We start from the raw sequence: 25,065 nt of genomic DNA on the forward strand, positions 1-25,065 counted from the left end.
TATTCTGCTTGGATAGCACCATCTGTGCCACTGAGTTTCGCTTCAATTCCAGTTTGTCAACAAATTAATAATTTATTTCTCCATTTCAACCAAACAATATATGTTAAAGAATAGTAAACCAAATCAAACTTTAAATTAACTTTAAATACAGTTTTATTTGATTTAAACCTATTCTTCAACTTTTAATTTTGGTTGAGATGGAGACGTGAAACCAACATATTTATTATTCACTTGTAGATTCCATTTCAAATCAACCAAAGCTTGAAACCCTAGGCTTATATGTATTGTCTATTTTTAGTTGAATCCTTGGCTGAATTTAAACAATAGCTGTTGATTACTTCCCAAATGCTATATAGGCCTAAATAGTATCATTGATGATATACAGAATGATTGATACAGTATGGTTACATTTAATTTGCTCTGTGAACCTACCCTTTGGAATGACTTTGATAGCAACAGTGAGATTTCTCAACAATCATTCTCACGATAGCACATTGGTAAAGACAGAATCTCTAAACTCGCACGACAATCGTGTGCCGTATTCTATAGCTGTAATCTTAGATCCCATAACCACATTTCATGCTAGTTAGCTATCTACATTTTCTAAATTTCGTCGGTCACCAGAGATCAGCCTCGATGTTGCAGTGGGTTACTAATTGTGTTTTTGTCATCGGGTCTTCCTTTGACAGCTACGTCATGATGATGCCGTTCAAGTGCCAGGCGCTGGTGGAGTTTGAAGCCATGGAGAGCGCCGACCAGTGCGTGACATGCGGCGCCAACAAAGTGGTCCTGTATGGCTCAGTTGGTAATGCATGGCGCTTGAAACGCCAGGATTGTGGGATCGATTCCCTGGGCCACCCACAGAGCCACCCACACGTAAAATGTATGCACGCATGACTGTAAGTCGCTTTGGATAAAAGCATCTGCTAAATGGCATATATATTATTATATATTATGGTAATAGTCAGTGACAAATATCAAGGCTAAGCAGGGCTTGGTTAAAACCCTGGATGGGAGACCGAAGGAATAGCTGTAAATAGATCAACTGTCCAGTAAGAGATGTTGCCCAGCCTATTGTTTTTTTTCTTATAGTGGGTATTAGGTTGAAGATCTGAAGTTGTTTCAAAGGTACAAATTCAACATATTTTATACAAGGTTTGTCTATGTTGAAAATTGGTTACCATGATGACATAATCCTGTGGTTGAAATGTTACCCCTCAAAACAACTGTTGATGACATTTTTCAAATCCAATGTATTTTCCACGTAGATTCCACATCACAATATGTTAACAAATGATGTTGAAACAACGTTGATTTAACCAGCTTGTGCCCAGTGGGTTGACTACCGTAAGTTAAACTATTGAAAGCTAAACCATTGTAAACTAAACCATCGTCAACTAAACCATAGTGATCTAAACTATTGTCAACATTGTAAACTCAACCATTGCACTGAACTGGCATGAAGTTCATGAACTCACAGTGGTGATGGGATAGAGAGGGTTCTGAATGGACAGGAGCAGGACTTTGTTGCCACTGTTGGGGTCATCGGCGTTAGTTGGCCGCGTGATCCTCTTGCTGGTGGAGTAGTTGAAGAAGGCCTGCTGGCCGCCAATGTAGACCGCTTCGTTGGTGCCGCATGTCACGCACTGGTCGGCGCTCTCCATGGCTTCAAACTCCACCAGCGCCTGGCGCTTGAACGGCATCATCATGACGTAGCTGTCAAAGGAAGACCCAATGACAAAGACACAATTAGTAACCCACTACAACATCGAGGCTGATCTCTGGTGACCGATGAAATGTAGAACATTTTGATAGCTACCTAGCATGAAATGTGGTTATGGGTTCTGAGATTACATCTATAGAATACGACACACGATTGTCGTGCGAGTTTCGTTATTTTGTCTCATGACAGAGAAAAGGTTTCCCTTTTTTTTGGATGCTATGCGACACTCGACAAAAAAATCAGACTGTGATGCAATATCTGTTGAAAACAGTGATAGTGTAAACTAAGTTGAAACTACCCGTCATCTTGCTTCCAAAGAGAACCACAATGGAAATAAGCCTTAGGGCTTTATCCTCAATAATGTTGCATGTAATGTTGTCACCGGCTGGAGCAGCCTGCTACTTTTAGTGATCTAATAAATTAAATCAATCAACAAATCAATCAACAAACCTGGTTTCAGTCATGTTACAGACATTTATTGATTGTCAAGCAACAATCCATGTTCGTACTTCTCAATCAATCCAAAGAAAATTATGACCCTTTTTACAACAACAACAACCCAAAAAACAATGGTTACAACATTTGTCACAAAGTGCTTTACAGTCACTCAGCCTCCCAAAAAGCAAGCAAAAGGAAAAACCTCCCTAAAAGAAAGAAACCTTCTTCCATTGATGTTCAATCCACAACCATACTATCATCCTCATAACTTTAGAATTAGTAAGCAACAAGCCCTACGTCTAATATATCTCTTTACACAGCTCTCCTTTGGCAACAATCATATCAATCAGAATCAGCATTCACGAATCAACTACATCCTGCCACGGGAAACAGAGACAGCATTCATACACAGTAAGAATCCCCACACACTGAAGACCTAGCCAGTGTTTCACTCAGTGGCCCATATTCAATTTTAGCTCCCCAATTCCCTAGTTAGATCACTCAATGTTTTTCTTATACAGACTCTAAAAGTAGATGCTCGTGTGAGAATTTGTCTCGTCTAACAGAACCTCAAACCAAACTGATGTAATTGCTTTGCAACTCAACATTTGTGGAGAGATTCTAACACGGCAGATAGAAACCAAACTCTATGTAAGTTCTCGCCTCTCTTAAATGTGCTGCTTATTCACCACACATTCTATTTTTGTTGAACTAGAAAGAGTTCAACATTAGTAAAAAATAAAATGTCCCCCTGGTTACGCTTTATTTTACAGTCAACAACTATTCATCTAGCTAGTATCTTACATTATACTACTACTAAGAATGGCTGGTATTGAATGATTGTGTTTATAAGACATTAGAAGGTGGTCATCTCTGCATTATAACTGCATTATACCCGCAGGCAAAAAATATATATACCTTATTGTTTTTTAAACAACAACAAAAAGTACCAGATAATGCACTACTTAAATTGCAGACAGAGCACACTCTTCACCCCCATAAATAGCATTGCACAATAAAGCCTCCCCATCATTCTAATGTGAATGCTGTCCTTGAAGCTACTGTTTGAGTGGAGCTGACAGCTCACGTTCACCGTGTCACAATATGTCTGCCTGTGGCGTACTCAGAGACCTACAGTATATCGATATTGCACCGACCTAAAAATACCCTTGCCTGATCTCAATTCCGACTACAGCACTGGGAAACGTACTCTACCAGCGCACAAGTCAAGTCCTCTGCAATCAAATCCACATCCCATAATATCCTCAAAGCGGCGACCCCCCGAGTTACGGAAATATCAAGTGACACTGGGATGGATGGTGGCAGGAAGATATTTACAATAATCCCAGGCATATTGGCCCCGTACACACTCAGGTTGTAAAACTGATGTACAACGCATTTTTACACAATGGTTGTGATACAACTGCTATGTTTGTGATACAATGGAGAGTTTGTCTGCATAAAAACGTTTACCCAACCATTGTGCAGTGTCTCCACAAAACGTGTGTATCAATACTTTTGTGTAGAAAAACTCTCCCTTGTGTCACAACCGTTGTGCCGAATGCGTTGTATATCAGTTGAGCAACTTGAGTGCGTCTACGGGGTCATTGTCTTTTTCCAAATTTCACCCAAATTCACCTCGACTTCAAATCAAAACGTTCGTGATTCTCTAAGTGAACGTGAAGGGTCTCTGCAAATAAGCCTCTGCTGTGTATTCCCCGTTGTGTGTGGCTCAAATGAGACTTCCCCAGGCAGTCCCATGCAATAAGAGTATCATTATCATGTTTGTCCCCAGAGCACTTATACCCTTGAGTAAACATGTGTGGTCTGATGTTAAAAGCAGGCAATTTAGAGGACAGACATGAGCTAAAAATAAAAAATTGTCCGAAATGGCATACATTCAGGTTTTCCAAGCCCTTAATGGTCATTTTCTACGAGAAATATGATAACCGGGAGATTGTTATTGCATTTAAATGCATTAAAAATGGATTTCCAACACTGAAGAAATGGCAATGGGAGATAAAAAAATCCAGAAAGAGGGAGTTGTATTCTTACAGGACAAAGATTCCAATCCCATTGGCTTTGTTGCAGAAAAACAATCAAACTGCACACAGGGAAAAAATATGCATCTCAATACATTCTGTTGATGCGTTCAATCAGTGAGCTGCTCAGACGCATAATAGTATTAGAATACTAACTAACATGTATAGTAATATAGTAGTTGGCTCTTCCTGGTAAGTGAAAACTGAGTTACAGTAAGTGCAAATCTGAACTATGAATACAGTTATGTAATGCACTACAGTGTAGTACATTTAAAATATAGTACATTTAAAATAATCATATGCACATGCAACCATGTAATGGAAATGAGGCAAAAGATTGCCACATGTCCATCAAAGCAGAACAGACAACAAGAAATATCACCTACCAGATGTTGCCAAACTTCTCCAGGGCCTCCACCAGGTCCCCCTCCACCACAGACTCACAGAGCCCCCGCACGTGGACCACCGGAGAGGGGGCGATCCTGTGGGCATCCTCCCCATTGTCCTGGAGGAGAGAGGGGGGACAGCGGTCAAATGGGGTTGAAAGGTCAAAGGTCAAATGAGGTATACCACATGGATACATACGAAGGCCGCTTTCACAGCCAAGAAGGTTTAACATAACGTAAATGCAACCAAACACCAAAGTCATCGTCAGCATCGGCACTTAGTGCCTTTGACATGCTGTTAGAGTGTACAAGGAGTGAAATCGCATGTTCTCTTGTAACACTGTTTTCTGCATGTTTATAGTGAATTTGTTTGTGTTTTGTAGCAATGTTTGATTTGGTCTGGTTTGAATGACTACAATCATAATTGTTTTATTTAACTCATTCTTGAGGCCTAAGGAAATTCAGCCTCTTCAGATTCCTTGACACGAGGGCCATTTACAGACCGGAAGGCAAATACAGTGCATTCGGAAAGTATTCAGACCCCTTGAGTTTTTCCACATTTACAGCCTTATTCTAAAATTGATTTTTTTTTTATGTTCCTCATCAATCTACACACAATACCCCATAATGACAAATCGAAAACAGGTTTTTAGAAATGTTAGCAAATGTATTACAAATAAAAAACAGAAATACCTTTTTACATAAGTACTCAGACACTTTGCTATGAGACTCGATATTGAGCTCCTGTTTCCATTGATCATCCTTGAGATGTTTCTACAACTTGATTGGAGTCCACCTGTGTTAAATTCAATTGATTGGACATGATTTGGAAAGGCACACACCTGTCTATATAAGGTCCCACAGTTGACAGTGCATGTCAGAGCAAAAACCAAGCCATGAGGTCGAAGGAATTGTCCGTAGAGCTTAGAGACAGGATTGTGTCGAGGCACAGATCTGGGGAAGGATACCAAAACATTTCTGCAGCATTGAAGGTCCCCAAGAAAAACAGTGGCCTCCATCATTCTTAAATGGAAGAAGTTTGAAACCACCAAGACTCTTCCTAGACTCTCAGACCATGAGAAACAAGATACTCTGGTCTGATGAAACCAAGATTGAACTCTTTGGCCTGAATGCAAACGTCACGTCTGGAGGAAACCTGGCACCATCCCTACTGTGAAGCATGGTGGTGGCAGCATCATGCTGTGGGGATGTTTTTCAGTGGCAGGGACTGGGAGACTAGTCAGGATCGAGGGAAAGATGAAAGGAGCAAAGTACAGAGAGATCCTTGATGAAAACCTGCTTCAGAGCACTCAGGACCTCAGACTGGGGTGAAGGTTCACCTTCAAACAGGACCCTAAGCACACAGCCAAGACAATGCAGGAGTGACTTCGGGACAAGTCTCTGAATGTGCTCGAGTGGCCCAGCCAGAGCCCGGACTTGAACCCGATCGAACATCTCTGGAGAGACCTGAAAATAGCTGTGCAGCGATGCTCCCCATCCAACCTAACACAGCTTGAGAGGATCTGCAGAGAAGAATGGGAGAAACTCCCCAAATACAGGTGTGCCAAGCTTGTAGCGTCATACCCAAAACGACTTGAGGCTGTAATCGCTGCCAAAGGAGCTTCAACAAAGTACTGTGTAAAGGGTCTGAATACTTATGTAAATGTGATATTTCCGTTTTTTATTTTTATTACATCTGCAAACATTTCTAAAAACCTGTTTTTGCTTCATCATCATTTTACCCCATCATGGGGTATTGTCTGTAGATTGATGAGAATAAAAAAAAAAAAATCAATGTTAGAATAAGGCTGTAACGTAACAAAATGTGGAAAAAGTCAAGGGGTCTGAATACTTTCCGAATGCACTGTACTTCATTCATTCATTTTAGGCGAACAACTTGAGAACCTCTCAGTAGAACTACTGATTTTCAGAGGGTTTCAGAGGTGAAAGAGAGAAAATATCCGGAGAAAGAAATATCCGGATAAGAGAAAGGAATAGAGGGGTCTGAATATTTTCCGAATGCACTGTATATCCTTGTCTGTCACACAACCTAAATGTAACATAATTTAAGCCCAACTCTACTGCAAGCCTTCAGACTGTGGGTCCTTGTCTTGCAGCTGGATGTTGTTAAATCGCAGCACAGGCTGTTAAAATTAGTAGCGCTTCACACCTGTTTTACAGTGCCTTCACACTTTTCTCAAAGTGAGGAAAATATGCTAATGATGAAAGCCTTTAGGGGGAAGGACTTCTGAAATAGCAACTTGCTGAGCATGAGAATCACTTTGTAAACTGTTGCGCAACACCTTTGTAAGCTCTGTTTGAAAATTAATGAATGCTTACGTACATTTTTACATTTTAGCAGACGCTCTTATCCAGAGCGACTTACAGTTAGTGAGTGCATACATTTTTCATACTGATCCACCGTGTGAATCGAACCCACAACCCTGGCGTTGCAAGCGCCATGCTCTACCAACAGAGCTACACGGGACTATACGTATGACAGTACAAGCGGAATTGAAAGTAGCGGGAAACCATATTTGAATGCTCACCTGATACATTCATGTTGGACTGGCTATTCAGGGATTCAAATATGTATGTTGAAAAAAAAAAGAAGAAAAGTGTTCTGAGTCATTGCCAATATTGCTTATATGCTTCACAGACCAACCATGTAAATGCAAGTCTTGCAACAGTACCAAAAGCTGATATCTAAAAATGACACAATTAATATGCGAAGTGAACGCTGTACATTCAAAAAGCTTTTCTTAGACTCCAATTAAATTGGATAACAGATTACAAACAATGAGGAAAAGCACATTAAAAAAACTAATTAAAAGCAAGTATCCACTAAAAGCCGCTATGAAACAAGAGGAGTAAAATTGGGGAGACCAATATGAAATTACTATAAAACCACTTCACAATGAATTAATGACCTCAGCCGATTTTAAGTAATGAGATTTTTAAATAATCACAATGAACCAAAAAAACAGCAGCTGCAGTGAACAGGTTATAGCATCCATTCTTATAATCTTCCAAATGGATGCAATATGTTGGGAATTCACCCTGATGAGACTGGACCTACTGTACATAAGAAAATAAGCTAACAGTAATTGTAATCAGACAGCAAAGCGTCTGCTCTACAACAAAACAGATCGTCTGACATCCAGTCTCCCAATTTCTCAAGACAACTTGGGCTGCCTTGTTTCCACCATAGCCCGGCTTTGAGAAACCGCATTGACAAGGGCCACAGCACTTCTGAGGCAACCAATTACTTGGCCCTCTTCTTTGTTAGACGCTAGCTCTTCCAGAAGTCCAGGACGGTTCATTACTGGAGCTGTCCGTTGCGACAAATTCCTCCCCTGTCTAGTCTAGCCCTCCATGCGCTCTGGGACAACGCTGAGCCCCACACGGCTCTACTTCAGACACAGAGACAAATTCAATCCTCACCGACAGGCACTGCGCTTAAGACGAGATTTGTTTACAATTGACCACATTCTTACCCACAGCCTCTCTAGAAAGATTCACCACCCTTCTCCCGAAGTGTGCACTTGCACACTTTCTTCCAGGGATTTAACAATGATAGAAACTCCCTACAGCCAATGCTTACACCAATCATTAGCTTTTAAATCCATGATGGGAAGTGTGTGAGTGCACACTTTTGGAAAAGTGTGGAGAATCAGGACGCAGTCAAACGTCTCTGGAAATGAAATAACTAAAATAAGCTCTAGAAATGACAACCGCAATCCAGGGACGGTGTTTGTCTGAAGAAGAACGTCAATTCATTCCAAAAGCAATGTGTAGCTCAACAAGCTCCTGTAAAGACACTGATATATTCATATCCCTTTCCTGGTGATCTCTTTAATGCTCGGGAACTTGGAGAGTGGGAAAAAAAACATGCAAAACTGTCGCCTGTCACAGTGGTAAAGGAAAGCCTCAAGTTTCTTTTGTGCGGTTCTATGACACGTTGAGACAGATGACGAATAATAGAATAAGTGGTGTGCTTTTCACTGGGGTAAAATTAAGCATAGAAACTATTTCAAAAGCCGCTTTTTGGCTCTCGAGCAGCTGCTGTTTGGAAAATATCTGAGCTGTCTTCTTTTGATGCCTGCACTTGAACACAGTCAGGCATACCTACCACTACTTTAACTACCCAAACTTTCAAGGGTGTCTTCAAAACTGAAAGTATCTCTCTGTACCTTTCATTCTTCCATTTCTTTCTTTCCTTGTTCCCTATTTTTTTTAAACATATTTCTTTCTATCTATACTTTCTCCCTGTCTATAGTCTATACTATTTCTTTCTTCCTCCTCCTTCCTCTCTTTCACTCTGTCTGTCTGTATTTCCCTCATCTCTCTCTCTCTCTCTCTCTCTCTCTCTCTCTCTCTCTCTCTCTCTCTCTCTCTCTCTCTCTCTCTCTCTCTCTCTCTCTCTCTCTCTCTCTCTCTCTCTCTCTCTCTCTCTCTCTCTCTCTCTCTCTCTCTCTCTCTCTCTCTCTCTCTCTCTCTCTCTCTCTCTCTCTCTCTCTCTCTCTCTCTCTCTCTCTCTCTCTCTCTCTCTCTCTCTCTCTCCTCTCTCTCTCTCTCTCTCTCTCTCTCTCTCTCTCTCTCTCTCTCTCTCTCTCTCTCTCTCTCTCTCTCTCTCTCTCTCTCTCTCTCTCTCTCTCACCTAGGCAAATGGGTAACCGCCAGCTCTAAGGAGACATTACAGTGCCTTTTGTCAGTCCCATGCACAAAGCTATTTTCACCAACTGACACTTTCAGTCTGCCTCTTCTCTCCTTTAAAAATGGCACTGATGAATCGTGACGGAGCAACGATTCATCCTATTATTCCAGCCAATAATCCACGGCAGCCAGCAATGTCACAAGAGGTTAACGCAGGTGCGCACAACCCCAATCTCACACACACACACACACACACCACAAACAAACCACACACAGACACTGGATAAGACCACTGGATCAGACGAATGTGTTTACAAAGAAATACATAAATAGTATTTGTTCACATGTGAATGACTCAATCCTCTCGCACAGTAGCTGATAATGACAATTCCCACTGATTCAGACTCAACCGCAGCCACAAGCCACTGCTGCTGTTGTTGTGAAACAGCATCCAGAAGCACACAGTAGCAGAGGACCTCGCAGGCCACACACACAGGATACACACCTCCCCAGATCTGTTTGCAGTTTGATCTGAAACATAGCTACATCAAAGGATCTCGCACCACTTACTCCACCTCTACTGCTATGCCACGTCCCTCTGGCTTACACTCTGCAGAACAATGCCCTGCCAATACCATTGAGTGATATTCTTATAAAGTATTTTTTTAGCAAAAAGCTAGGGGGTACCTGATTCACTCCCTGTGATGTTGAAATAGTAACTCTTCTGTCTTCTGAGAGACTCGCTAATTCAGGAGTTCTTTTCCGTTTTCTCTGAACAATCATGGCAGTTGCGGTCGGAAAATCACCTCAGTCAAAATGGTAAAAACAACAACGAAAAAACAAAATGTCAACCTTCCAAAGCTTCGACACTAACACCTTAGCATGAGCAAAAGCACGAGAGCGTGCAGTTTTTGCTCGATGCAGAGAGCGACCTTGTTTCTGGCAACTGGCTTTGTGAGGCCAACACTAAACACACACACGCACACACACACTTTGTTTTTTTGCTGCTTGAGCAACCTTTTCGGTATAACTCTCATAAAGGTTCATTAAAGTACACTTTAAAGTACACTTTAAAAAACTTTCTAGTGTAGATATAACCATTGCCTGCCGCAAAGCACATCTCAATAACCCCTTTTTACAATCCTCATACACACACTTTAGATTTTTATCCTTTTTAGGTATTATAGAACTGTCTCAAAAGGGTTCAATATAGAATAATTTGACAAAACCATCCCCAAAAACAACTAACCTCTCCAGAAGCCTTCTAAGCAAAGTGTGCACTTTAACATCAGGTGTCAGCATCAGATATCTCTTCTCCACTTGCACATGTTATATTTAGAACGCTGAAGACACTCAAAGAACAACTTAGGGCAAACAGGGCTCTGTCAGAGAATAGACACATATACATGTTTAGTGTTGTGTTACAGTAGGCCAGATACAGGGGTTGATATACTGTTTGTGTGTGTGCGTGTGAGAGTGTGTGTATGTGTGTGTTTGTGTGTGTGAGAGAGAGAAAGAGAAAGAGTGTGCATTTGTGAGAGTAGGTACAGTACCAGTCAAAAGGTTGGACACACCTACTCACTCAAGGTTTTTTCTTTATTTTGACTATTTTCTACATTGTAGAATAATAGTGAAGACATCAAAACTATGAAATAACACATATGGAATCATGTAGTAACCAAAAAACTGTTAAACAAATCAAAATATATTTTATATTTGAGATTCTTCAAAGTAGCCACCCTTTGCCTTGATGACAAATAACAGAAAACATTTTCTGGGCTAGTAATGTAAGAAATAACACACAAAAAAACGAAATACTGCAAAGTTGCTTGGGAGCTAGAAGCAGAGCAGCCATATCTGTGGGCGCCATCTTTGTGAGAGAGTGTGTGTCTACACCATAAAATCAACGGTAGAGTATTTATTTTTTATTTTTATTTTTTGGGGGGGGAATGGATCAGCTTAATATTGCAGATAGATTGTCTCTTCTATCAATGTAATTGTCTGCATCACTTCCAATCCCCCATGTTTTTTTTTAGTTAAAAAAAATATATATATATACTCCCCTTTATTACTTTTCAACCCCACCATCCTTTTCCTACTTGGAGTAAATTAGTGAACAACAACGCCCAGGCCTCCACTTCCGGTCCATACCCACCACCTACAGCCCATGGACAGAGTCAATTTTACAATAATTCTATTATATATATTTTTATTTATTTTATTTTTTATTGCTCCTGAACTTCTTCTACTCTCAACCTCTCCGATCACTTCCACGATGTCCATCCGGCCCGCCCCACACGCCACATCCCCCCCAACCGCGCTCCCTCCCAAAAGCTCCCAACATACAACCTATATACTTATTATGGACACAGTATGCTTACATTATTAGCTATCTTTGTTATTATTTGTTGTTATTTGTTATTAGTCCCATCCTTCAACTCTATTCAATACCTCCCATCTATCTCTTAACACCATCCATATAGGATTTATATTTGCCATATATATTTCAACCGTACTGTGATGTTTTACAAAAGTTCTGAACCTTTCTATTCTCATTGCTTCTACAGATTGTGAATAAAAAATAAACATTTTTGCTAAAAGTATTATTATATTATTGATTGATTGACTATGACTTTTCAGATCACCCAGTAATGCTATCTGCAAGGTTGATATACTGTTTGTGTGTGTGCGAGTGAGAGAGTGTGTGTATGTGTGTGTTTGTGTGTGTGAGAGAGAGAAAGAGAAAGAGTGTGCATTTGTGAGAGTAGGTACAGTACCAGTCAAAAGGTTGGACACACCTACTCACTCAAGGTTTTTTCTTTATTTTGACTATTTTCTACATTGTAGAATAATAGTGAAGACATCAAAACTATGAAATAACACATATGGAATCATGTAGTAACCAAAAAAGTGTTAAACAAATCAAAATATATTTTATATTTGAGATTCTTCAAAGTAGCCACCCTTTGCCTTGATGACAAATAACACAAAACATTTTCTGGGCTAGTAATGTAAGAAATAACACACAAAAAAACGAAATACTGCAAAGTTGCTTGGGAGCTAGAAGCAGAGCAGCCATATCTGTGGGCGCCATCTTTGTGAGAGAGTGTGTGTCTACACCATAAAATCAACGGTAGAGTATTTCTTTACAGAGGAACCAATCTAGAAACCAACAGATTATCAACTTCGAGACACAAATATCCAATACTTTCTCTAACTGCACAGCCCGCCAGCCCAAATGCATCGAAAACCATACAGCGTTGCTTCTTGGCTCAGGCTCTGTGCTCACCGCAACGCCCTGCCTGCTGAAGCAGGACCCATCCTGTCACTGGCTGGATGTGGTTTTCTGCTGAGTCAGTCACCGTCCGGGCCAGCCAGTCTCTTCACGCATCTCTTTCCGTTCAGGTTGGGTGTCCCCAACCGAATCTACTCAGACCAAAGGGTTGAGTTGGAAGTTGGAACATTTTCAATTTATAACGCAATAACTGTCTTAAAGCAGTTCCCCACATGGGACAATAAAGTTAGAATTAAATTGAGAGCAGGCTCTTTTTGTTGTCATTGCTAGCTAGCTCGCTAGCACTTAGCCTTTGGGACCAGAGCAGCAGAGTAGAGCAGAGGGAGATGCTAGCTGTAGGTCATCAGCGAAACATCCTGACAACCGTAAGCCTGTGGCATTAATCATTGTGGCAGTTTGTTTCACATGATGTTAGTAGGGGGTCAGGGTTTTAGCATCCGTGCCAGGCGAGACGACCATGTTTCTGCTGAGCGAAGAACATCCTCTAGCCTTTTTTCGGGTTAGGACCCCTGAGTGTTGTGGTCCCCCCTTCATACCCCCCGCGCACACACACACACACCCGCGCACACACACACACACCCGCGCACACACACACCACCACCACTATCAGACAGAACAGAATGGATATGACAGTTGAACAGCTATCTCATACTCGGGGCACGGCCGCGGCAAAGGGCATTAAGTACCACCCCCCCCCCGCTCCCCTCCCTTGCCCTTTTCTCCATCTCCATAGCAACAGGATCTCAGCTTTTTTGGGAGGAATGAGGAGTGAGGGGGTGACAAGCAGTGACACATCCCTTACAGTGACATTTGCGATCAAGGACGGATGTAGATGTATAATTACCATTTTAACATACATATTCATCATCCCTGGCTTGCTACTTAGTTTCTAGGCCCCCGTTGATTTGCAACTAACAGGCATTTTGGTTTTGCCGTGCGAGGGCCATTAACTAAACCGAATTCCTCTTTTCTCATTTATTTTTTCTCCCTCCTTCTCTTCCAGTGATGTTCTCATTAAACCTGGCCTTGTCTGCTACTGCTAAATGAGAGCGGTAACCATTTACCAGGTCAAACGCTGCACAAACAGGGCTAACAAGGCAGAAGTAATGCATAATTTATCTTGCCCACAGCCAGGGTTCCACGGAACAAACAATCTGATGAGGCAACATTTGTTTTAGAGCCGTTTTTCGAGAGTCGTCATTAATTTAACCATTCTGATAATGTCTCCGGTTGCGTCCCAAATAGCACCCTATTCCCTATATATTGCACTACTGTTGACCAGGGCTCATAGGGTGAGACGAGAAGACATTTTGAAGCTTTTGTTCTCTCCCGGTTCCTATCTGTGTTTCTTCAGGTAAAGGGAGAACGCGGACACTTACGAATTCCACTAGTGTTTCAGGCACTCTGAGAAGCGCCTTTGCAATGTGACTTCCAGAATCCCAATATCCTTCCATTAAAACGTCTTAATGAAATATACAAACTGAGAATAGGTATACAGAACAGTGGTCTGCTTCAAGTCTTTCATTTGAGAAAAGATGGACCATTGTTTGTTTGGTTCAAATGAAGCCGCTTCCCGCAAAAATGGAAGTAGATATTTTCCCAAAGTCCTTGAGCACAGGAGAGTGCTTCTCACACACACACACACACACACACACACACACACACACACATGCACACACCCACACACACATGGCCGAATCTCTTTCAACATCTCAACCCAGAACTGCAGAGTGTGGGCATAGCAAGCAATATCCTGCACAATACATCACTTAGAGACGCCTTCGAAGCCGGCTGTCAGAAAAATACTGCACTGCATTGGCCAATGTCGACTCCCCTCCGCAGCCATGGTAATCAACACTAACAATGTTCAAACAGTGTTAGCGTCATCAGGCTAAGGCCACAGCAGACACAAACACAACTCAAGAAAGGGCTACAGTGTCCCTATCCTAATGCTGGAGGCTATTTTTGTATCCTTCTTCATAAAATAGATGGCTATTCTCTCAAACAATCATCTGGAGGGCAATTGGGACAGCACACAACCCTCCAGTGTAATATACACACACAATGAGGCCCTTTATCTACTTCCCCAGAGTCAGATGAACTTGTGGATACCATTTTTATGTATCTGCATCCAGTATAAAGGAAGTTATAGGTAGTTTCACGAGCCAATGCTAACTAGCGTTAGCGCAATGACTCTGGACTTTTTCCCACTCTAAGGTAGAGCGCCATCCACTAAATTATAACTCATCACTGTATCCTCTATATGAGAGTGGGCTGGCCTTCCTTAGCTCTTCGGAGACTAAGTCATTGGTACGTTTTTATTAATAAGGCCATAGTGAGCCGGCTCCCATTTGACATTTGTCCAGCAGACAAATGTCAACAATCACCTGCACTCACATGACTGTGTCTTGTTGACTGTGCCTTAGTCCTGTACAGATCCAGTTATCAGCCCCTTCCGCTTGGAATGAGCTTCAAATGGTCCTGAAATTACAGGAGCTCATCCCTTTAAATGAGTTTAAAGGTAAGATAAACACTATGATGGGAAATGAAGTGGGGGCTGTCAATCATTTTAACCCTAGTTTCTCCACACCTCCCCAAAACATCTTGCTGCTCAATGTGTAAATGTATCTTTTTAAACAGTAGTGCTTTGTGTTTTATAAATAATAAATAATATGCCATTTAGCAGACGCTTTTATCCAAAGCGACTTACAGTCATGCGTGCATACATTTTTGTGTATGGGTGGTCCCGGGGATTGAACCCACTACCTTGGCGTTACAAGCGCCGTGCTCTACCAGCTGAGCTCCAGAGGATGCTGTAAAACATTTACATTTACATTTTCGTCATTTAGCAGATGCTCTTATCCAGAGCGACTTACAAATTGGTGCATTCACCTTATGATAGCCAGTAGGACAACCACTTTACAATTGTTATTTTATTTTTTATTTTTTATTTTTGGGGTGGGGTAAGGGGGGGTAGAACGATTACTTTATCCTATCCCAGGTATTCCTTAAAGAGGTGGGGTTTCAAGTGTCTCCAGAAGGTGGTGAGTGACTCACCAGTGTCGGAAACGTTGTGTGCTACTATTTCGGCCAGGTCTCTCTTATATTGAGACTAACCTGGTAAAATAAAATAAATAAAAGAACAGAGCATGGGTGATTACCATCATCAAACGACGAGAGGAAGGCATAAAATATCCCCCTTGTCCAGCTGCCTGTGCCCTTTCTGCCTATGGGCCCCAGTCAAAAGTAGTGCAGGGAATAGGATGTCATTGGGGATGTACACCTTCTCTCTCCTTTCCTTCTCACCCATGCAGCCACAGAGGTTATTAATATGGATATGATTGGATTCTATGCCCTACTTTTAAAATTACACATTGACATTCGGCAGGAATTTTCCACCGCTTTGATGATCTTCACAGATTTTTTTTCTCCTACATCTCTTTTTCTATATTGTTTCAACGTTGTGCGCGCTGAAGCTTGCTTTTTATTTTCACTTCAAAGGGGAAGCCTAATTTCACAAGGCTGCAGGCTTTTGGATTGTTTCTGTGATGTTGCACGCACAATGAAAATGTTATTGAGGATAATGAGTTTTGGCACGCACAAAAACTGGGCTTAAAGAGACTGCGGTGCTCATGGTGCATTGCAATCAATGTGTGTATTTTTGAAAATCATTCAAGGTCGTTATCTGTGAGGGCCTGTCACAATCACCATATTCACCATGAAATTGATCATCAACCTTTGACAAAGAATTGCTTGAAAAACATGATAACTGTTCATAGGTCTTTTCTGACGGACCAGGGCATGATAATAATAGTAATAATAATAATATTAATAATTTGGGGGTGCTTACTGTATATAGTCTTGTTTCACTGTATGTACAAGTGGGTAACCTGTACAGGTGTGAGGTTTTTTGCATATAGGATCAGTTTTGCCTTTTAGATCATGATAAGATTTAATGGGTGGGGGGACCTGATCTAAGATCCGAGATGCTTTTTGGTTTCTTGATTTTTTTTGTGTAAAGATTCCGGTTGCACGGATTGAAAATATCCCTACACCCACTCCCACTGCTGTTTGAATATGATAATTGTCTTTTAACTTAATTCAAACATCAGTGCAGCTACCACCATATTGCTTTTCCTCTCTTTGATTTCAATGTATTCAGAGTGAATACATCCCAATGCAGTTTTGAGAATGTCACCTTCAACCTTGAAGTTAAATAATGTCCCCACTGATCAGCATATCTTTTGAATGTGAGGTTAATAAACTACTTAGCATTAGAGAGAACACGCTTTACATACATCCTAACACCACACACACACACACACACACACACACACACACACACACACACACACACACACACACACACACACACACACACACACACACACACACACACACACACAGACATGCACACTAGCCATATCCTTCAGTGGCTCAACATTGGAATGTGTCTTTGACCTCTAATTATTGCAGAAGGAAAAAGATTATCGTCCAATTTTAATTTGGGTAACATCATTGGCGTGCAGGTCTCTCTGAAATGCAAATGTTCTGTAATTATGCCAGTGTAAAAAAGGAACAAACTTGTCAACAGATGTGGTGGAATATTCATTCTCATATTTTTACATATCAGACGAGTGTTTTTTATCACTCAAACGCATAATCACCCTAATCACACGAAGAGATAACAAAACAATTCTTATTCTCCTCAGACGCTGTCTAAAACATACATTAGGGAAAAGGCGAAGAGGACCTTTACTACTAGATGAGTGAATGTGTAATAAGGTGAAACCATGCTCATGTGATGACTAAGCTTGCCAGAGGCCTGAGGATTTGTGTTAACTTCCCGAGCTAATGACTAGCCTTGGCTTTAGCTCAGCGAGCTAGCATTCTTGTGACACGCGAGAGACCCTGCTTCGAACCCTGGTCGGAACCATACTGAAACAGCCAATGAAACCTAGCTATTCAAAAGAAACGAATGTTCCAAATGTTTCAGAAGGGCCAGTGAGGTGTGTCCGTCTCTTACTCATTTTAGGCCACACATTATCAGACATGCCATTATGTAGCCTGATTGCATTTCAAGCTGAAAGTGGCAATGAATACTAAGCATTTGCTTGATTATTGATTGGCAGACTTTAATGATGTTGGTCCATTGTTTTGAGGCTGACAGAAACAGTAAAGACAGTGGCCTGAATTGGTCTAGCAGTTACTGTTGCTGCCGGCTTCAGAGCACATGTACAGGTGTACATGATATACAGTGGGGAAAAAAAGTATTTAGTCAGCCACCAATTGTGCAAGTTCTCCCACTTAAAAAGATGAGAGAGGCCTGTAATTTTCATCATAGGTGCACGTCAACTATGACTGACAAAATGAGAGAAAAAAAATCCAGAAAATCACATTGTAGGATTTTTAATGAATTTATTTGCAAATTATGGTGGAAAATAAGCATTTGGTCAATAACAAAAGTTTCTCAATACTTTGTTATATACCCTTTGTTGGCAATGACACAGGTCAAACGTTTTCTGTAAGTCTTCACAAGGTTTTCACACACTGTTGCTGGTATTTTTGGCCCATTCCTCCATCCAGATCTCCTCTAGAGCAGTGATGTTTTGGGGCTGTCGCTGGGCAACACGGACTTTCAACTCCCTCCAAAGTTTTCTATGGGGTTGAGATCTGGAGACTGGCTAGGCCACTCCAGGACCTTGAAATGCTTCTTACGAAGCCACTCCTTCGTTGCCCGGGCGGTGTGTTTGGGATCATTGTCATGCTGAAAGACCCAGCCACGTTTCATCTTCAATGCCCTTGCTGATGGAAGGAGGTTTTCACTCAAAATCTCACGATACATGGCCCCATTCATTCTTTCCTTTACACGGATCAGTCGTCCTGGTCCCTTTGCAGAAAAACAGCCCCAAAGCATGATGTTTCCACCCCCATGCTTCACAGTAGGTATGGTGTTCTTTGGATGCAACTCAGCATTCTTTGTCCTCCAAACACGACGAGTTGAGTTTTTACCAAAAAGTTATATTTTGGTTTCATCTGACCATATGACATTCTCCCAATCCTCTTCTGGATCATCCAAATGCACTCTAGCAAACTTCAGACGGGCCTGGACATGTACTGGCTTAAGCAGGGGGACACGTCTGGTACTGCAGGATTTGAGTCCCTGGCGGCGTAGTGTGTTACTGATGGTAGGCTTTGTTACTTTGGTCCCAGCTCTCTGCAGGTCATTCACTAGGTCCCCCCGTGTGGTTCTGGGATTTTTGCTCACCGTTCTTGTGATCATTTTGACCCCACGGGGTGAGATCTTGCGTGGAGCCCCAGATCGAGGGAGATTATCAGTGGTCTTGTATGTCTTCCATTTCCTAATAATTGCTCCCACAGTTGATTTCTTCAAACCAAGCTGCTTACCTATTGCAGATTCAGTCTTCCCAGCCTAGTGCAGGTCTATAATTTTGTTTCTGGTGTCCTTTGACAGCTCTTTGGTCTTGGCCATAGTGGAGTTTGGAGTGTGACTGTTTGAGGTTGTGGACAGGTGTCTTTTATACAGATAACAAGTTCAAACAGGTGCCATTAATACAGGTAACGAGTGGAGGACAGAGGAGCCTCTTAAAGAAGAAGTTACAGGTCTGTGAGAGCCAGAAATCTTGCTTGTTTGTAGGTGACCAAATACTTATTTTCCACCATAATTTGCAAATAAATTCATAAAAAATCCTACAATGTGATTTTCTGGAGAAAAAAAATCTCAATTTGTCTGTCATAGTTGACGTGTACCTATGATGAAAATTACAGGCCTCTCTCATCTTTTTAAGTGGGAGAACTTGCACAATTGGTGGCTGACTAAATACTTTTTTTCCCCACTGTACAGGTTAATTTGATCACTCTGTTGTTGCAGATAATTTTCCTGCGCAGCAGGAAATGCAAACTTGTTGTGTATTAGAGGTTTAAAAAGGCTTCTAAAGTTTGTAATTTCCACTTTAAAACAAAAAATGTATCAACCCCTACCAAAATGTCCATTAATTATAATTCACATAATAATTCACATTTCCTGTTACTGGAGGATTATTTTCCAACATTTACATTTTAGTCATTTAGCAGACACACTTATCTAGAATGACCTCCTGCTGTGAGAAACTGGTCAAATTAAGATATAACATATAGGTGTTGGCGTTTGAATTTAGTTTGCACCGCACCCATACTTTCCTGTCTCTGTTTACTATCTCTGTCCAGTAAAACAAAAAGTAGAGTGATGATGATCGTGAAGGGAAGGGCTCGGCCATTCAATCTCACAGTGAGTTACATTATGGCACGTTACCACTACTACCAAGTAACATTATGGCACGTTGCCACTACTACCAAGTTACATTATGGCATGTTGCCACTACTACCAAGTTACATTATGGCACGTTGCCACTACTACCAAGTTACATTATGGCACGTTGCCACTACTACCAAGTTACATTATGGCACGTTGCCACTACTACCAAGTTACATTATGGCACGTTACCACTACTACCAAGTTACATTATGGCACGTTGCCACTATTACCAAGTTACATTATGGCACGTTACCACTACTACCAAGTTACATTATGGCACGTTACCACTACTACCAAGTAACATTATGGCACGTTGCCACTACTACCAAGTTACATTATGGCACGTTACCACTATTACCAAGTTACATTATGGCACGTTACCACTACTACCAAGTTACATTATGGCACGTTACCACTACTACCAAGTTACATTATGGCACGTTGCCACTACTACCAAGTTACGTTATGGCACGTTGCCACTACTACCAAGTTACATTATGGCACGTTGCCACTACTACCAAGTTACATTATGGCACGTTGCCACTACTACCAAGTTACATTATGGCACGTTGCCACTACTACCAAGTTACATTATGGCACGTTGCCACTACTACCAAGTTACATTATGGCACGTTACCACTACTACCAAGTTACTACCAAGTTACATTATGGCACGTTACCACTACTACCAAGTTACATTATGGCACGTTGCCACTACTACCAAGTTACATTATGGCACGTTGCCACTACTACCAAGTTACATTATGGCACGTTGCCACTACTACCAAGTTACATTATGGCACGTTACCACTACTACCAACTACTGCAGGGAAAGACTGGGACCAGAAATCAGCCGAGCATTTCTAACTCACCAGACCATTTTTTCCCCCCTCCAGGCCCCCATTATTAGCCAATTTAGACAGGCCAACTGGGGTAAAGAATTGCCCTATGGCCAGTCAGTCTCTGATCTACTACAGCTTTCTACAGGTTTACCTTACTTCATCTTACTAATGGCAGTGAATCTCCTTCTACACATACAATATGAATGCAGTACTTTCTCCTAACAGGAAATCAAAGAAGATAATGCAAATGTATAAATAAATCAGCAGCAATAACAACATATGAAATCCCCTCCTCTCGTCTGTTTGGTGTTCTTGCGTTGTAAAATGCTAAGTTGTATTGACAAAATGCCAACAGCTACTATATGTAAATTAGTTGTAAATGTATCTCTGCTTCAAGCACATCCTCAGACAACCTGTTTCAGTATGTGTGCCTACCTCCGTGTGACATTTACCATGGTTAACAACACTAAAAACAACATAAATGGGGCAGAAAAACCAACATTTCGTCTCTAGGCTTCCACCTGATGTTAGTTTTGGAGAAGCATTACTAGGCTAGGGCACAGGCCTCATTTCCATATACTTGGATAAACCACAGCAAAAAAGAAACTGTCGGGATCAGCATTAATTCCAGAGATGGATTGCATAAGACATTGACTCACAAAAACTAAGGAATACTAAGGAACGCCTCTCCGCCAGTCCCTCTGATGTCAGAAAGGGTTGGGAGAAATAACGACCCGCAGTGCGATGTGCCAGCTAAGTAGGGCATGTCGGGAGCTGCCGCCGCCAGCCCGCCTGCCTTCAGAACTCTCCTTTTCCAAGGGGGCGAACTGCTGCTTTCAAGCTCTCCCTGTGAAGACGATGCCGAGATCACAGAGTTGCGGAGATAAAGCGCCTGCGTTTCAACTCCCCCACCTCCATCCCCTTCCCTCCTGCACCCCACCCCCACTGGAGTCGCAACATGAAGCTTTAATGAACAGAGACAGGGCAACAGAGTTAATATGGAGCTGCGCTGCCCGGTCCCTGGCTGGTTGCAGTGCAATGACGAGCAGCCAAAGTTCAGCAGCACAGCCTTGAAGTCATGCTGGTACCCATACTATACTGTATAGTAAAGTACTGTATATACTTATAGATTATTATAGGTACTGTATATAGCAAAGTTATCGTTACTCGTTGTGTATTTATTATTACCTTTATTTATATGTGTTATTATTTTTCTATTCTATTTTATTTCTCTCTTCATTGTTGGGAAGGGCCCGTAAGTAAGCATTTCACTGTTAGTTACTCTTGTTGTTTACGAAGCATGTGACAAATAACATTTGATTTGATTTGTGTTGAGAGAGTTGCCAGACCAGTCGCTGTATGGTTCTAAAGGGGGTTTCGAAGAAGATGGTGGCCACTGGCCAGGCCACAACCAACACCACCTACAGTGCTTTCGGAAAGTATTCAGACCCCTTGACCTTTTCCACATTTTGTTACGTTACAGGCTTATTCTAAAATTGATTAAATAAAACATGTCCCTCATCAATCTACACACAATATCCCATAATGACAAAGCAAAAACAGGGTTTTAGACATTTTTGCAAATGTATTAAAAATAAAAGACAGAAAAACCTTATTTACATAACTTTTTAGACCCTTTGCTGTGAGACTCGTAATTGAGCTCATGTGCATCCTGTTTCCATTGATCATCCATTTCTACAACTTGATTGGAGCCACCTGTGGTAAACTCAATTGATTGGACATGATTTGGAAAGGCACACACGTGTCTATCAAAGGTCCCACAGTTGACAGAGGATGTCAGAGCAAAAACTAAGGCATGAGGTCGAAGGAATTGTCCGTAATGCTCCGAGACAGGATTGTGTTGACGTACAGATCTGGGGAAGGATACTAAAAAATTGCTGCAGCATTGAAGGTCCCCAAGAACACAGTGGCCTCCACCATTCTTAAATGGAAGAAGTTTGGAACCACCAGGACTATTCCTAGAGCTGGCTGCCCGGCCAAACTGAGCAATCGGGGGAGAAGGGCCTTGGTCAGGGAGGTGACCAAGAACCCGATGGTCACTCTGACAGAGCCCCAGAGTTCCTCTGTGGAGATGGGAGAACCTTCCAGACGGAGAACCATCTCTGCAACACTCCACCAATCAGGCCTTTATGGTAGAGTGGCCAGGAGTAAGCCAACTGTTTGGCCTGAATGCCAAGCGTCACGTCTGGAGGAAACCTGGCACCATCCCTACGGTGAAGCATGGTGGTGGCAGCATCATGCTGTGAGGATGTTTTTCAGTGGCAGAGACTGGGAGACTAGTCAGGATTGGGGGGAAAGATGAACGGAGCAAAGTACAGAGAGATCCTTGATGAAAACCTGCTCCAGAACGCTCAGGACTTCAGATTGGGTCGATGGTTCACCTTCCAACAGGACAATGACTCTAAGCACACAGCCAAGACAATGCAGGAGTGGCTTCGGGACAAGTCTCTGAATGTCCTTGAGTGGCCCAGCCAGAGCCCGGACTTGAACCCGATCTAACATCTCTGGAGAGACCAGAAAATAGCTGTGCAGCAACACTCCCCATCCAACCTGACAGAACTTGAGAGGATCTGCAGAGAAGAATGGAAGAAACTCCCCAAATACAGATGTGCCAAGCTTGTATCGTCATACCCCAAAAAAACTTGGGGCTGTAATCGCTACCAAAGGTGCTTCAACAAAGTACTGAGTAAAGGGTCTGAATACTTACGTAAATGTGATATTTCCATTTTTTATTTTGTATACATTTGCAAAAATGTATAAAAACCTGGTTTTGCTTTGTCATTATGGGGTATTGGGTGTAGATTGATGAGGATTTTATTTTTTATTTTAAAATAAGGCTGTAACATATCAAAATATGGAAAAAGTCAAGGGCTCTGAATACTTGCTAATGTTACCATTGAATTGCTGTAGAACCATTTCTGTGGTACCAGTATTGCCTCAAGAGATTTTCCATGTTGCTTTGTTTGGACTGGCACCATAGAAAATGGCCAGTGGCCACAACAACCACTGTAGCAACCCCCCAACAAAGTTTGTTGTATATATAATGAACGCAAGTTATAAAACAATATTTCCCATAATTGAAATGCACTGCAATTTTACATCTCGGCATTGCTTTGTAGGTGTGTAGGCTAGGAAACGTTGAATAACAGTTCAAAGAAAAGAAGCTGTCTCTCACTGCGCTTGCAGAGTATCACTTATTTATTGAATGCAGCCATTTCAGCCTCACGACCGTCATCAGAGATCTTAACCAGTATTTCCTAGAACATCGTCATGTCAGTCTTGGGAAGGGCGAACTGAGTCTGACTCCCCCTATTCCCCATGTCTCACAGCAGTGGTTTTATCAAGCTCTAGCTTAATGGAACTTGGGGCATCCTCTGTCTATGACGCTGCAACTCCTGCTGTACTGTGTTCCCATGGGAGGGAGAGATGGAGAGAGGGAGAGAGGAAGGGAGGGAGGGAAAGTGAGATGGAGAACGAGAGAAAGGGAGAGGCCTAAAACCGAGGGGGAGGCCTTAGCAAAAGAGAGGGCGAGTTGGACAGAGATAAACACAGCCTTATCCTGGTGATGAAGCGAGTCGGTCCCTCTCTCTCTACTACAGTCATATGTTAATGTTTGCTTTTTCAATTGTTTGCGCAGTGATTTCCGATGGGAATACGCTTCACAGCACAGGCCTCTCAGTTCTTGTTACACTCTTCAATTGGACAGTAGTACTGTTTTCATGTTTTAGGTCCAATAGCTTTAGGCGATCTCAACATCACTTGACATCTTCACAGACTAGGTTTCAAAATTTGCATTTCTGTGGCATTACAGCTCTAGCTTGGTCCCAGATCTGTTTGTGCTGTCATGCTAACGGCCATAGCACTAGATGCACAGAGGCAGAAATGTTGACTACATATTAATTTAAAAAGGAAATATCTCTTTTTAAAGTCATCCTCCCCCCACCTTCCTCGACTTTTCCTAAATAAGTCTATTTGTCACGTACATTAAGGAACGGGACGGACCAAGGTGCAGCGTGAACGGCGAACATGTTTATTAACTAATAATATTGGGAACCACACCCGGCCAAACATAGAAATACAAACCTAGAATATATTCACCCCCTGACCAAACTAGCTAGAGTTCTATAGGCCAGGGCGTGACAGTACCCCCCCCCCCCCAAAGGTGCGGACTCTGGCCACACAAACCTGACTGAATCGGGGAGGGTCCGGGTGGGCTTCCAGCCTCGGTGGCGGCTCCGGCTCCGGAGTGGAGCCGCTGACCGGAGCTGGATCAGGCACCGGTGTGAGCGGACTGCTCTGGCTCCGGCGTGGAGCCGCTGACCGGAGCTGGATCAGGCACCGGTGGAG

At 42.1% G+C, this 25,065-nt stretch overlaps 1 protein-coding gene across 1 annotated transcript in view; it reads right to left on the reverse strand.

Moving 5' to 3' along the window:
• Nucleotides 1–25,065, reverse strand: part of LOC121572352 (heterogeneous nuclear ribonucleoprotein L-like) — a 55,037-nt gene that overhangs the window by 22,704 nt on the left and 7,268 nt on the right. Inside the window, exons 2-3 of the mRNA XM_045214957.1 lie at nt 4,590–4,708; nt 1,479–1,716 (exon numbers count right to left, since the gene is read on the reverse strand). Of these exons, the coding sequence (XP_045070892.1) occupies nt 1,479–1,716; nt 4,590–4,708 (357 nt within the window). The remainder of the gene's footprint in view (nt 1–1,478; nt 1,717–4,589; nt 4,709–25,065) is intronic.

This window comes from Coregonus clupeaformis, unplaced genomic scaffold (genome assembly GCF_020615455.1).
Source record: "Coregonus clupeaformis isolate EN_2021a unplaced genomic scaffold, ASM2061545v1 scaf0345, whole genome shotgun sequence".
Classification (NCBI taxonomy): Eukaryota; Metazoa; Chordata; class Actinopteri; order Salmoniformes; family Salmonidae; genus Coregonus; species Coregonus clupeaformis.